The sequence below is a fragment of the Prionailurus viverrinus genome, chromosome E2 (genome assembly GCF_022837055.1).
Source record: "Prionailurus viverrinus isolate Anna chromosome E2, UM_Priviv_1.0, whole genome shotgun sequence".
In the NCBI taxonomy this organism is placed as follows: domain Eukaryota; kingdom Metazoa; phylum Chordata; class Mammalia; order Carnivora; family Felidae; genus Prionailurus; species Prionailurus viverrinus.
Window position 1 is genome coordinate 19086701 of NC_062575.1, and position 13130 is coordinate 19099830.

Genomic DNA, 13130 nt, shown 5'->3' on the forward strand with positions numbered 1-13130 from the left:
CTCCTCAGACAAACTAGGCTCAGAGCTCCAGAAAAAAGCAGGAGGCAGTGTCTCAGGAGCATCACATGCTCTCTATGCATGCCCAACCCAACCTACCCTCACCCTCACCCCAACTTTACCCACAGATGTTTCCAACCTCCAACCATGGGTACGGTACTTCAACATTATCCAGGCACGTCCTACCTCACTGTTGGCCATGGACAGCCGCCAGCCCCTCAGCTATAAAACCCACCAATCACCCAATGAATGCCTCACCCTCCCATCACTCACTGGCACACCAATCCATTCCACCAAGGGTACCTCCAGTCCATCACCCCACAAATTTCATACTTAATACAATGGCTGTTTAAAGAAGGGCAGCCAGCTCTCTCTTTCTATCTGCCCCGAGCTCCTGATATATGATAGGACAGGACAAGCCTGGGGCTCAAAGAGACAACCCAGGCTTCCTCTCTGTCCCCAAAGAGCCCTACTGATTGAGAAACAGAGCAGCAGAGAAATGAACCACAGACCAGGGAGTACAGCATCATCATGGAACACATGGCATTCACCAGGCTTGGGTGGGCTGGGGGAATAAAAAACCTTACAAGAGATAACCATATCTGGGTTGGGAAGAAGAGTTGGAGTTTGCCAGAAGGTGAGTGGGTAGGTGGGAAACAGCATAGGCAAAGGCAAAAGAAGCTTGGAGGAGTGAAAGAGGGTGGCCTCCTTGAAGGTTGGTACTAGATGCCTGCAGTCCCAGGATAAGGTGTGTGAGGAGACAGCTGGAAAGAACTTGCACACAGGCCATGCTGTGGAGTCTAAACAAACACTGAGAGTCACCTGTGGCTCTGAAGTAAAGGCCTGACAGGATTTGACACAGAGACTCTGGGGGCATCATGGAAGCCAACTAAAGGAGGGAGAGGCTAGGGTATAGGGAGAAGGCCACACAAGAAAGCAATCTGTGACAACTGTCCCATAAGAGAAGAGGCCTGAATGAGGGTAGACACCCTGGTTTAGGAGAGAACAAGACATATGTGACAACCTCAACTAAATTTGGTGATACATTACATGTGTGTGTTTATATATGTGTGTGCATGCATGTACATGTTTGAGTTGGAAGAAGAGGGTAGACACCAAGGGAAAAATAAAGAGGCCACACAAGGAGAACTGATAGCACATAACATCACAACTAGAGACAAAGCACAAGTGGAGTGCATTGAGATACCTGTGGGCCATCCAGGTGGAGCCATAGGAGTTGAAGATAGCATCTGGAAGGGTCATAGGGCAAGATATTGGGAGTTGGCTCACACAAGGTTAATAATTTGTGCTAGGTAGAGAAGAAATACGGTAGAGGGGATGCTGGAAGGGGAGATAATGTCCTGGTGCAGCAAAGGTGTCTAGTACAAAGACAAAGACAACTACATAGGTAATAAAGAAAAAGTGAGAAGGTAAGACAGAAACAATTGTGCATTATCTTGACATCACTGCAGTCCCCTTTATATGCAGACCCTTACTCTCTGCATCCCCTATCCCCACCACCATCCTGTCAATGCCACAATATAGCTGAATGAGGTTAAAAGGCACCTACCACATAAGTATTTTAAGAAGACTGTCAGAGCTGGGGCACCTAGGTGGCTCAGTCAGTTAAGTGTCCGACTCTTGATTTCAGCTCAGTTCATGATCTCAAGGTTTGTGGGATTGAGCCCCACATCAGGCACTGTGCTGACAGTGTGGAGCCTGCTAGGGATTCTCTCTCTCTCTCTCTCTCTCTCTCTCTCTCTCTCTCTCCTTCTCTCTCCCTCTCTCTGCCCCTTCCCTGCTCTCTTTCTCTCTCTTGCTTTCTCTCTCCCAAAATAAGTAAATAAACATTAAAAAAAAAAAAAAAAGAGCGGTGTCTGGTGGCTCAGTCGATTAAGTGTCCAATTCTTGGTTTCCACTCAGGTAATGATCTCTGAACTCACAGATTGTGAGTTCAAGCCCTACCTGGGGCTCTGCACTGACAGCGCAGAGCCTGCTTGGGATTCTCTCTCTCCTTCTCTCTCTGCCCCTCCTTGCTCATGCTCTCTCTCTCAAAGATAAATAACCTAAAAAGAAAGAAAGAAAGAAAGGAAGGAAGGAAGGAAGGAAGGAAGGAAGGAAGGAAGGAAGAAAGGAAGGGTGGGTGGGTGGGTGGGTGGGTGCCTGGGCGGCTCAGTTGGTTAAGCATCTGACTTTGGCTCCGGTCATGATCGCAGTTCATGGGTTTGAGCCCTGTGTCAGGCTCTGTGCTGACAGCTTGGGAGCCTGAAGCCTGCTTCAGATTCTGTGTCTCCCTCTCTCTCTGCCCCTCCCCTTCTCATGCTCGGTCTCTCTCACTCCTTCTCTCTCTCAAAAAAAAAAAAAAAAAAAAACATTTAAAGAATTAAAAAAAGAAGAAGAAGATTGACAGAGCCAATTGGGATGTCTTAGGAATCCGTAAGGGTAAGGCTATAGGAAACACCATCTCTGGGTGGGGTAACTTGTTAAGAGTCACATCTGGTGCAACCCTGGCCACACCAGGCTGAAGCAAGGGAAGATGACACCATACTGTTTTACAAGACTTTGATTTCTCTGTTATTCTGGTTACCCTAGGGAGACCCCAGGTACATGGACTGGGGTGTCAAAACTAGTAAGAAAAATAAACAGGATGAAACTATTTTATTAGTTCATCTTATCTGTTCATGCAGAAAATATCTATTGAATATCTATTACACTCCCAGTCCTGGGACAGCAACGTTTATAAGGTGAGTGGAAGAGAAATCGGGAAAGAAGCCTTTCTCTCAGATATCAGAGAGTCACAGAGTCACAGGAATAGTTTCAGAAGTAAAGGGTGGTAAGCATCACTTGCTTTGGGGATCCAGCAGGATAAGGACTGGTACACAATGTACACAGGTACACTGGTAATAAGAACATTTTTTTAGGTAGTAGAAGCCAAAGTATAATGGTTAGAAAAATGACTGACAGTCAAAATGCATACTATTCCCTCAAGAAGTGTGTCCATAAGGAAGAAGGGGGATAAGAAAAGTTGTTTTGTGATTTCACTAAGTAGAGATGAGAGAAGCGCAGAGCTGGCTCCAACTGAACATCCACCAAAGAGAAGGGCCAAGTGATGAAGCAAAATGCTAAAGAAGAGGGTGGTACTAGAACCCAGAGTGAGCCTGGAAAAGCAGAACTGCTCTTTTTTCTGAAACAGGAGGAAAGACAAGTGCTCCTATAGATAAGTCTCTATGCAGAGAGGAGAGCAAGAGCCTACCTGCCAGCCTTAGTGTTTTTGAAATGAGGGGCAGAGTTATCCTGTACTAATACCTGGTACACAGCAAGTGCTCAATAATAATCTTCTAAAGGAATGAATCCTGGGGCTGCAGATAACCCACTCTAGGAGCATAGAGTATAGTCCCTGACAGGATCACTACTCCAAGCTACGACCTTCCTCCACTCTACCTCTAACCAGTTTGTCCTCGTCTCAGGTGGAAGTGTGAGCTTCAAGCACACAATGTTTGCACAAAGGCAAGCATATGCATGCATATTAGCTTACACACACATACACCCTATATATCCAAGAGAAAGAAGGGCTCTTACAGGCTCACCTAGAGCCTGAGGGGATTAAATACCGCAGTCTGTTATTGGTAAGGCAGAAACACAGTACCTTGATGAAGCAAAGATAGACGCATTGAGGCCCCCAAAGCAGGACAGGGCAACGGCAATAGGAATGGTCCAGCTGAACATGCCAAATGTCTGGTCAGCAAATGTCTGAGGGCAGAGCACAGAAGGCACTCAGCACAGGAAAGGCTTTCATAAGCCTCCTGTACCTATGCTGTCAGGACAAATGCCATCACTACTGAGCAGCCCACCCACCCTCTAACCTAGACCCATCATCCCCCCCTGCAGAACTGGAATGGCTGCAGAAAGAAAGATTGAGCCATTCAGTATGAAAAGGTGATGAGCAAATGGGTACTCACCACAGCCACAGCATCACTGTCAAGGACATCTGAAATGCTCAGCACTGTGTAATAGGCCACATTGGTCAGGATGTAGATGAGCGTCACAATTGGCATAGAAATCCCAATGGCCAGGGGCAAATTTCTGTCAGGACAAGTGAGACAGGACTACCTAGAATCAACTATCCTTGGAGTCAAAAAAAGTTAACCCAAGGATTTTTCTGAAGTTTAACAGTTCCCTGGCTCTAAATCTTTGAGGCACGCTCCTCTTCCCCACATGGTCAAAGATGGATATGAATCCCATGCCCTTTCCATGGAGAAACAGAGAGAGCGAGGGAGAGAGGGAGAAGGAGAGGGGGAGAGAGAAACCCTTCTCTGTGAGGATAGCTGGGGATCAGTATTTGATCCTCACCACAATAGGACCAATGGACCCCACTGAAGGAGGAGCAGTGTCCTCCAGGGACTGGAGGTCAGGCTGGGGAACTGGCTGCCCAGAATAAGCTCCTGGCTCCTCAGGCCTCAGTGTCAGCACCAGAGACGAGGTTCTAACACCTTAGCCCCAGCTGGGTCAGCTATTGCCCACTGAAGGACCTCTCCTTGAGCAAGGACCCTGGGGATCCTTCAGTGTAAACCTGAGGGTGAGGAGCCAGGGGCTTTCCCACCTTCACTCATTCCCAGCTTACCCCCTAATTCCTCCAAGCTAGAGAAAGGGCAGTAGGGAGAAGAAGAAGGAATGACAGAAAGAGAAAGGAGGAGAGGGAGGAGGGCAAGTGTGCCCACTATTAGCAGGCGTTCCAGCCAAGTTGGGGGGAAAGAGTGTGATCCCACCGTTACCTTTCTGGGTTTTTGATTTCTTCTGTTACAAAATTAAGGGTGTCCCAACCTGAGTAAGAGAAGAGGGCAGAGTAGAGGGCGAGAGAGAGGTCTCCCATGTCCCAGGAGGAACCCTCAAAGGCATCCTGAAAGTGCTCAGAGTGTCCTGTGGGGGCAAAGGCAGGTAGGGGAAGGGGTTCAGGGAGAAGGAAGAGGAAGAAGGAGGGGAGAGATGCAAGGTATAGGGAGAAGAGGAAGAACAGGGAGAGGCAGTAAGAAAGAGGAAGTGAAGAGGGGAGAAAAAAGGAGGAGGGTCAAGAAAAGAAGGGAAAAGCAAGCGGGCAGAGGGAAGAAAAAAAACATAATTTAACACCAAAAGAACAACCACCAGCTCCCTGTACTTTATCACCCCACCCACTCCCTCAAGAAAGTTCATATTCCTTTAGCAAAATTACACAATCTCAGAAAAACAAAAACATTCCTGGCTGCCTTCTGAAGTGATAACACCTTTTCCAAAGCTCTGCTGAATTTCCAAGTGACCTCATGGTAGGCCAGAGTTCTTCCTATTTTTAGAAATAACCCTGTTTTACATTTTTAACTAACAATTAGACCTTCCTGTGGAACTATCTCTTTTGGCCAAGACCACTGCACAATGTAGTCAAACAGTTTTCTCATTCTCATGGAGGGAACTCTGTTGCTCTAATTGCAGGGGCTGCGGTTGCATGCAGCAGGAAATCACAGGCTATGTAGGAACTGGGGTCTTCTTATCTCTCACTGCGCCTAGGGTAGGCCCAAGCCACTTCCACCCGTGGAGAGCCAGCCTAGGCACCTGTCGTTCTCCTTGGAGGCATCTGGAGCCCGCACAGTTGAAAGCCAAGGGAGCAGCACCCAGTTGCCCAGAAGAGAGACCTTCTAGACACACTGGAGGTTTTTTAAACAAGATCCATACTTTTTTTTTTTCTTACAAGATCCATACTTCTAAGGAAGCCTGCTGTAATCCCCTGCAAAAAGCAGACCTATTCCTTCAATGTATCAAAAAGGGATGGGTGTGCAGCAAGAGAAGGGAAAATAGGGGTTTTCATGCCCGAGAGGTGTCAGTCATCATTCACAGCAGTGGTTTCCTAAGGCACAGATCTTGGTAGGAGGCTAATTCAGCTACCCAATTTGACCTGAGATGTTCCTGAGACTCCAGGGATATCCAGATGGCTGGCTGTACTAACTTGGCACATATGCCAAGGTACTGGACCAGAATCACCGAAGGCACTTGAAAACAGAGCTTTCTGAATTCTAAAACCAATAGATCTGAGAAGGGGGTCTCACCTCTCCCTGGTAAATGTAAACACAGCTGAGTTTAGAGACAGACAATATAGAACTGGGTTGCTAAGTAAGTGATTGAGATATCCTTGGCCAAAGACACCACAGGACTTCCCTAAGAGCTCAGGAGACCTCATGAGGCCTTTTACCCTCCCTGCTGGTTTACTCTGATTCAGGAATGAAAAGCTTTCTAAAGCCAACATGTAGGAAAGCCAGTGCTTCATACTATTTTAATATTTTGCTGAGAGCTGACTTTGGGTTCAAATGCTAAATAAAAGCAAAAAGTAAAGACTCCAAAATAACCACTCATTTCTACATTCCATCCACCTTCTATGCACACCTTCCCACTCCTCTCAAGGAGGGCCAAGTCTTCCTACTTGCTGCCTGGAAGTCACAGACCAAAAACAGGGCCACAGCAGGGCTCACTCTATCCCCATCAGCTACATTTATGACCCAATTACACACGACCCAGGTTTCAAGAATCCCTAGGCTCTCAGCTGCCTTCTTGCAATGTTCCCAGCCTCCACAAAGGGAAAACAGCCCTGAGGGAGGGACTGACTCATGTTCAGTTGGCCAAGCCAGCCTGGTCCAAGGAGCCCAGGAACAGATGTCTTACTCTCAATGACAGTCTAGGATATACATAGAATGAGCTGATCAGTTAAGCCAAGATTTCCCATGTCCTCCTCAGGAAATCCACACAAATTCCTGGAGTCATTCACCCTCCTTCCAAGCCCAGGCCCATCTTACCCTGGCACAGTTTAACGAGGCCCATGACAATGATGGCAATGAGCGCTAAGACCTTGGCATAAGTGAACGTGTCCTGCACACGTGTGCCCCACTTGACATAGGCACAGTTGACAAATGTCAGCAGACCTAGAAGGAAAAACATAAAATCACTGGCAGGCTTGAGCTGAGGGCATAGTGACCCAACCTCTCCTTAGAGAGCAACACTTCTGCCCTAACTAAAACCAAAGGGGACAATGATCGAGTCAGAACCACAAGAACAGGCAGATGGAGGGACATCCACCATCTGTCCATCACTGTTGACAAGTTAAGATACAAAGGCATGCATTAACACATATTCATTAATTCTGACAGCCAGAATCATTTTTGGAAATTGCCCCCAGGCCCAGAAATAATAGATTTCACCCACCCTTCCCCACTCAGACTCCCAAGGTTCCAAGCCACCCAAGGCACAAAACATTTCCATGGCCACATTAGAAAGTGGGGACAAGAGAGGTCCATCAATAAATGAGGTGAGTTTAAATACAAGTGGCAAGTCACCTAGGAATTAGAGAGACAATGTTTTGCATGTAAGTATATATTTTTAAAAGCCTGTTATGTACCTGACAATTCCACATGCATCCTCTCGATTAATTCTCACAACCTTAAAATACAGGTGTTCCTATTCCCATTTTATAGATAAGGCTAACCACCATTCCTAAGCTTACAAGGACCCCCTCCCCATCCACCCCCTCCATTTCTATCCAAACCTCCTGATTCTCAGTGAGGCCCATGCAAAACGAAGCTTGCTTGGACATTCTCTAGGCTCCTGTCTGCACTGCTGGCTTTACGTTCCAGCTCTTCGTGGACATCAGTGATATCTGGGCCCTATGCAGAGTGTCCCAGCACCTTACTGTTGCTAAACAGGGACTGCTCTGACCCACCAGGAAGACACAAGAACAGAATACAAGAGGCTCCACAGTGACACTGCTAAGTACTGCTCTAAGCCTCCAACAAAAGAACTTTTATGTGAACCTCAAACATTATTACAAAATCTTTTGGGTTCATCCTCCAGGCTGCCTCCACCTACTCCTACCCATTTTGCACTCTCTCCTTCAGCCAGACTCTCTTCTTACTGGTGCCATATATACATTTAAAAGAAATGTCCTTTCTTCCTCCTCCTGCCACAGCCAACAACTCCCACTTTCAAGATCTAGTTAAATCCCCACCTCCTCTGTAAAACCTTCCCCAAATATACCAGGCAGCCCCTCACTGAGCTCTCTCTCCCTGAACCCTATGGCATTCCCACTTCACAGCACAGCTTAGTAACTGATGCTATGGTCATACGGACATCTGTCTCATGAAGGTCTCCCCCTTGGGCATGTGCCCATAGAAGACCACAACTATTAGGGGGAAACAAAAGCATACTGTTTTCTTAAGCTTATTGCCAAGCAAAGAGGGGAACTGATAAACTCTGGTTGGAATCAAGAAGTTGATGAACTTTGGAGTGTCTGGGTGGCTCAGTCGTTTGAGCATCCAACTCTTGATTTCGGCTCAGGTCATGGTCTTTGCGGTTCATCAGTTCAAGCCCCATGTCAGGCTCCCCACTGACAGTGCGGACCCAGTTGAAATTCTCTCTCTCTGCCCCTCCCCACTTGGACTTGCACGCACCCACACACACTCTCTCTCAAAAATAAACATTAAAAAAAAAGATGGTGATGACTTTCACTTAATCACCAATTCCCTAGAGTGAGGCAATTGTCAGAAAGTTGACATTTCTCTACTCAGATGTGAGGGAGCCTAGAGCCTGTGGAAATAAACATGGTGGCTAAACAGCCTCCATAGCCCTTAAAGACCTTTCACTCAGTACTCTGGCAAATGATACAGGTGCTCACTAGTTAGTCATACGGGGGATGGAGGAAGGCAATGGTCAAAGAGGAGGGAAGGCCAAAGGAATGCATGCTGCTGGCAGGTCTTCCCAGGGACCTGCCCTGCTAATCCAAGTTCTCTGTGGGGGTTAAGCCTAGATCAGCTAGCATAAGGATTACCAAGTTAATAGCCACCAGTAATCCGCAGACCCCTATCCAACACAGTAAGCATATTTTGAGGTATCTGCCAGGCCCCTTCTTGGGAATTGCCCCCCCCCCCTCACCTATCACCCAAGCTGATCACCCAAGGTGAACCTATTCAATTGTCTTTCCCAAGAACACAGAGTGGGGCAGCAAGAAATGGAATCTATCTAACAGTAGCAGAGTTGGGAGACACAGCAAGTCGAAGGTACATACAGGCCCTTGTAACAGAGGAACAAAAACCACAAAAAAGCAGAGGAAGGAAACAGAACTATGAAAAGAAGCAGAGGTGAGAGGGTGTGCAGCTTGTGAGAAAAAGACTAACAGAGAAAGGTGCAGAAATACACAGAAGACAGGGGAGAGAGAGATAAGAGACAGACCAAGAGAGACAGAGAGAAGGGACAAAAAGAGTGACAGACAAAAAGACGGACATACACACAAAGAAAGAGACTATCTCACGATGCCCTAGCTGTGCTCACCGTGCTTGTGCCTTACAGCACCAAGATGTGGCTGCAAGATGGGGGAGAAAAGAAGACATACTCCACAGCCCCACTGACAGGCACTCCCTCTCACTCCTGTTCCTTCTCCTTCCCTCCATCCTGCTACAAATCTCCCCCCTGGCTTGATCCTCTCAGCACAGAAGTAAATATTGCACATAGTGCAATTCAATGACTCCTGCCAATAAGTGAAAGAAGGCAGCTCTTCGTGGAAATCCCCTCAGAGCCCCTTCTGAATGACAGCTGGAAAGATACAAAAGAGCCTGGTCACAGTGGTTGCCTCTGGGGAAGAAGACCAAAGCTCTGGTGAGGGAGAGACACTTTGTCCATTGTACACTGTTTTACACTGTTATTTACCATGCATAAATGCTTCTTCCTCAGTAAAAATTAAAATACTTAATCTAAAACAACGTGTAGCCAGGGAGCAAGGCCAGAAGTAGGGTGAGGTAAGGAGGGTGTCTGGGACACAAAATTTAAGGAGGTGCTCACTTTCAGGATTGCCTGGAGAACCTCAGAATGAGTGCATCCTTTTTTTCTTTTTTTTTTTTTTTTTTTAAGTTTATTTATTTATTTTTTGAGACAGAGAAGGGAAGAGAGAGAGCAGGAGCAGGGGAGGAGCAGAAAGAGAGAGAATCCTGAGCAGGCTCTGCATCGTCAGGGCGGGGCTCATACTTACCAACTGCTAGATCATGACCTGAGCCGAAACCAAGAGTCGGACTCTTAACCAGTGGACCACCCAGACACCCCCAGGTGTCTGGGGGACTCACCCCCAGAGTGAGTGCATCCTTAAATGCTGTCCCCGGAGCCTTACTTGCTTCACCATACTCTCAGCCCTGCCAGAGAACAGGGAGCTCCAAGAACAGTCTACCATGCAGAAGCCAAGTCCCCTTAAGGTTTTCCTGATTTTAATTAAGTAAGAAACATAGCACTATCTGATCCCACCCCTTCAAGCCTCCCCAAATTCCCAACCCCATCTAGCACCATAGATTCTGTCAGGGCTTAAGCACAAAGCTGAGCCTGGAGGCCAGGTGCTCAGACGTAACTACCACAATTACAACATCCAAGACTTCCCTCTTCTCCCGATCTCATTTCCTGGCTGGAAAGCCTGTACCAGCAAGTATGGGGTCCATGTGAGGGTCTTCAGTCTCTAGGGACTTTAGCAGATCCATACCCAGCCCCAAAGCAGAAACAAATCCCTAAAGTCTCTCTGTGGCAAAAACTGCTAGTTATCTTTTAGTATCTCTTCTTCCATTTTTTCCTTAGTAATAGAAATTTTAGCGTAGTCATGGCCGCCCAAAATAAAGTTGACATTTCCCAGCCTCTCTCCGCAGGCAGGTATGGCCAGATAACTAAGTTCTTGCCCCAGGGATGTAAGCAAACATTCATATAAATAAGACCTCAGAAAGTCTGTTTGAAGGGCAGCACATGCCTTTCTTTGTTCTCCGTATCAGCTACAGTGCAGACTTGACAGCTAGAGCGTGAGTAGCCATCTTGGACCACCAGCTAGGTAGAAGTCGCATGCTGAAGATGGCAGAGCAGTAAAGCAGAAGGAAGGAACCTGGCTCCCCGAAAAACTATAAAGTCATCCTACCAGCCCCACAATGCTGTGAGAGAAATAAACTTTTAATATGTGAGAGAAATAAACTTCAATATATTTGAGCCATACTGCTTTCGGTTTTCAGTTGTTTGAAGCCGAAATTCATCCTGGATAATACATGTGCCCTACAACAGAACTGTGCCTCTCATATTCTCTTTCTGATGAGGAGATGACTTGGCAACCTGCAGCTATAGTCCCAGTTATGCTGATAGTCACAGCTCCCTTTTCCCACAGCAACAGGGAAAGGAAGGAACCCTTCCAATTCCTCCCACAAACAAGCTGGGTGTTACTAAGGGGCACTCAAGGACACAGGAGTGCAATCCTTAACAACAGCAGCTACAACGCAGAAGAAGAAAAAAAGCAGGGGAGAGACCATCTACAAATATATTAGGAGAAAAATGTACAACAGTCCAGGAGAAGTAAACCCTTCCAAATGTAAATCCTGGAATCTGGAGCTACCTCTCAGGATGCATATGAATATGTCAGGTATATGCCTTGTTAAGAAACCCCCTTGTTTGTTTGCTTAAAGTTTATTTATTTATTTATTTATTTATTTATTTATTTATTTATTTAGAGAGAATATATGTGTGCGCTCATGAACAAGCGGGAAGGGGCAAAGAGAGAGAGGGAGAGAGAGAGAATCCCAAGCAGACTCCAGGCTGTAAACACTGAGCCCAATGCAGGGCTCAAACCCACAAGCCCTGAGATCATGACCTGAGCTGAGATCAAGAGTCAGACTCTTAACCAACTTAGGCACTCAGGCACCCCCTCCTTGTTTTTAATTACACAGATATACACATTTACTCTTATTATCAAACCATTCATGCTCTATACAGGGGTAGACTCCAGGGTCTTTGTACTGCTAAAGAACCAGTCGTTCTGAGGCCTGTCACTTTCAGAACATGAAAGCTGTCTGTCCATAGCAACAACTGACCAAAAAAGGGGAGCATACCCTTCCTTCTCAGAACCCTGGCCATGCCAGTGCCTAAGACAGCAAGAGACAACAGAAAGTTATTCAGGAATTATACGGTGTTTCTTCACTCGTCTCCCCCTTGGCAGTCTCCCTCCCCCATCTCCTCCAGCTCCTGCTCCTCCTCCTCCAGCTCTTCTTCACTGTGGGCCTTGCCAAACAAACCATGGGGGGTGGAGGGTGGGGGAAATGGATCTCAGTGTGAGCAAGCCTCTGCTTTGATGCCAGTGTCAATGCTAAATGACTTCTATACTGAAACCTTTACAGCAAATAATCTCCAATGATACGTGTGAGCCCACACAACAGGCAGGATCCCATGAAGATAAACAGAATGACAACACCTAAGACAGAAACATCGCAATCAAATCAAGTACTCCTGGGCACCTGAGTTATCAAGAATACTGCTGGTCACCTGGCCAGAGAAGGGACCTATGGACCTCAAGAACTGCCATTTTCCCCTACAGTCCCATAAGTGAGTAAGAGCCTCTAAGCATACTGAGTCCAATTGGCAGCCTGAGGCCCCACCCACCACAGAAGAGTCCAAGCTCCCAGCACAGATATGAGTAGAATGCACCTTTAGAATAGAGTTTCTCAACCTTGGCACTATTGACATTTGGGGCTAGAAAAGGCTTAATTGTATGAGGCTGTCTTATACTTTATAAGATGCTTGTACTTTATAAGATCTGGCTTCTGCCCACTAGATGCCAGTAGCACCCCTTCCCAGCAGGTGTGACAACCAAAAATCTCTCCAGACCTTGCCAAATGCCTCCTGGGGGACAAACTCACCTCCGGTTGAGAACCACTGCCCTAGGATAGTAAGTAGCTAAAATAGCCTGCAATTTAAAAAAAGTTGCTAGGATCTCTCTGCCAGTGTAATCTGGGAATAGGGTAAGGGGCTGCTATAGAGCCAGGATTTGAATCAGTAACACCTTCAAGGTCCAAGTAGGTAATACAAGTGAGCAATGGTAAGAATGTCTGGGTATTAAACAAGAGGGAGTGGAGGGCTGTAGCAGACTAAAGAGTGTGTGCTCCTTTAAAGAGAGCAACCACTACTCAAAGGCAGCTGATTGTGTCAGTAAAGAATGTGGGTCCAAGGTTACCAGAACTTTTGGTTTTTCAAAAGAAAGGTCCAGTCCTGATTTTCATATTTTGGCAAGTAATTCAAAATTGCTTACAACACGAGGCCAAACAAATATATCTGTGGGTCAAGTC

The 13130-nt window shown here is 46.6% G+C and overlaps 1 protein-coding gene across 9 annotated transcripts in view; it reads right to left on the reverse strand.

The window, feature by feature from the left end:
• SLC7A6 (solute carrier family 7 member 6) overlaps positions 1-13130 on the reverse strand; it is a 36082-nt gene that overhangs the window by 6862 nt on the left and 16090 nt on the right. For all 9 annotated transcript variants that reach the window (XM_047834913.1, XM_047834915.1, XM_047834918.1 and 6 more), the window contains exons 3-6: positions 6810-6935; positions 4770-4914; positions 3957-4080; positions 3644-3747 (exon numbers count right to left, since the gene is read on the reverse strand). In XM_047834913.1, the coding sequence (XP_047690869.1) occupies positions 3644-3747; positions 3957-4080; positions 4770-4914; positions 6810-6935 (499 nt within the window). The remainder of the gene's footprint in view (positions 1-3643; positions 3748-3956; positions 4081-4769; positions 4915-6809; positions 6936-13130) is intronic.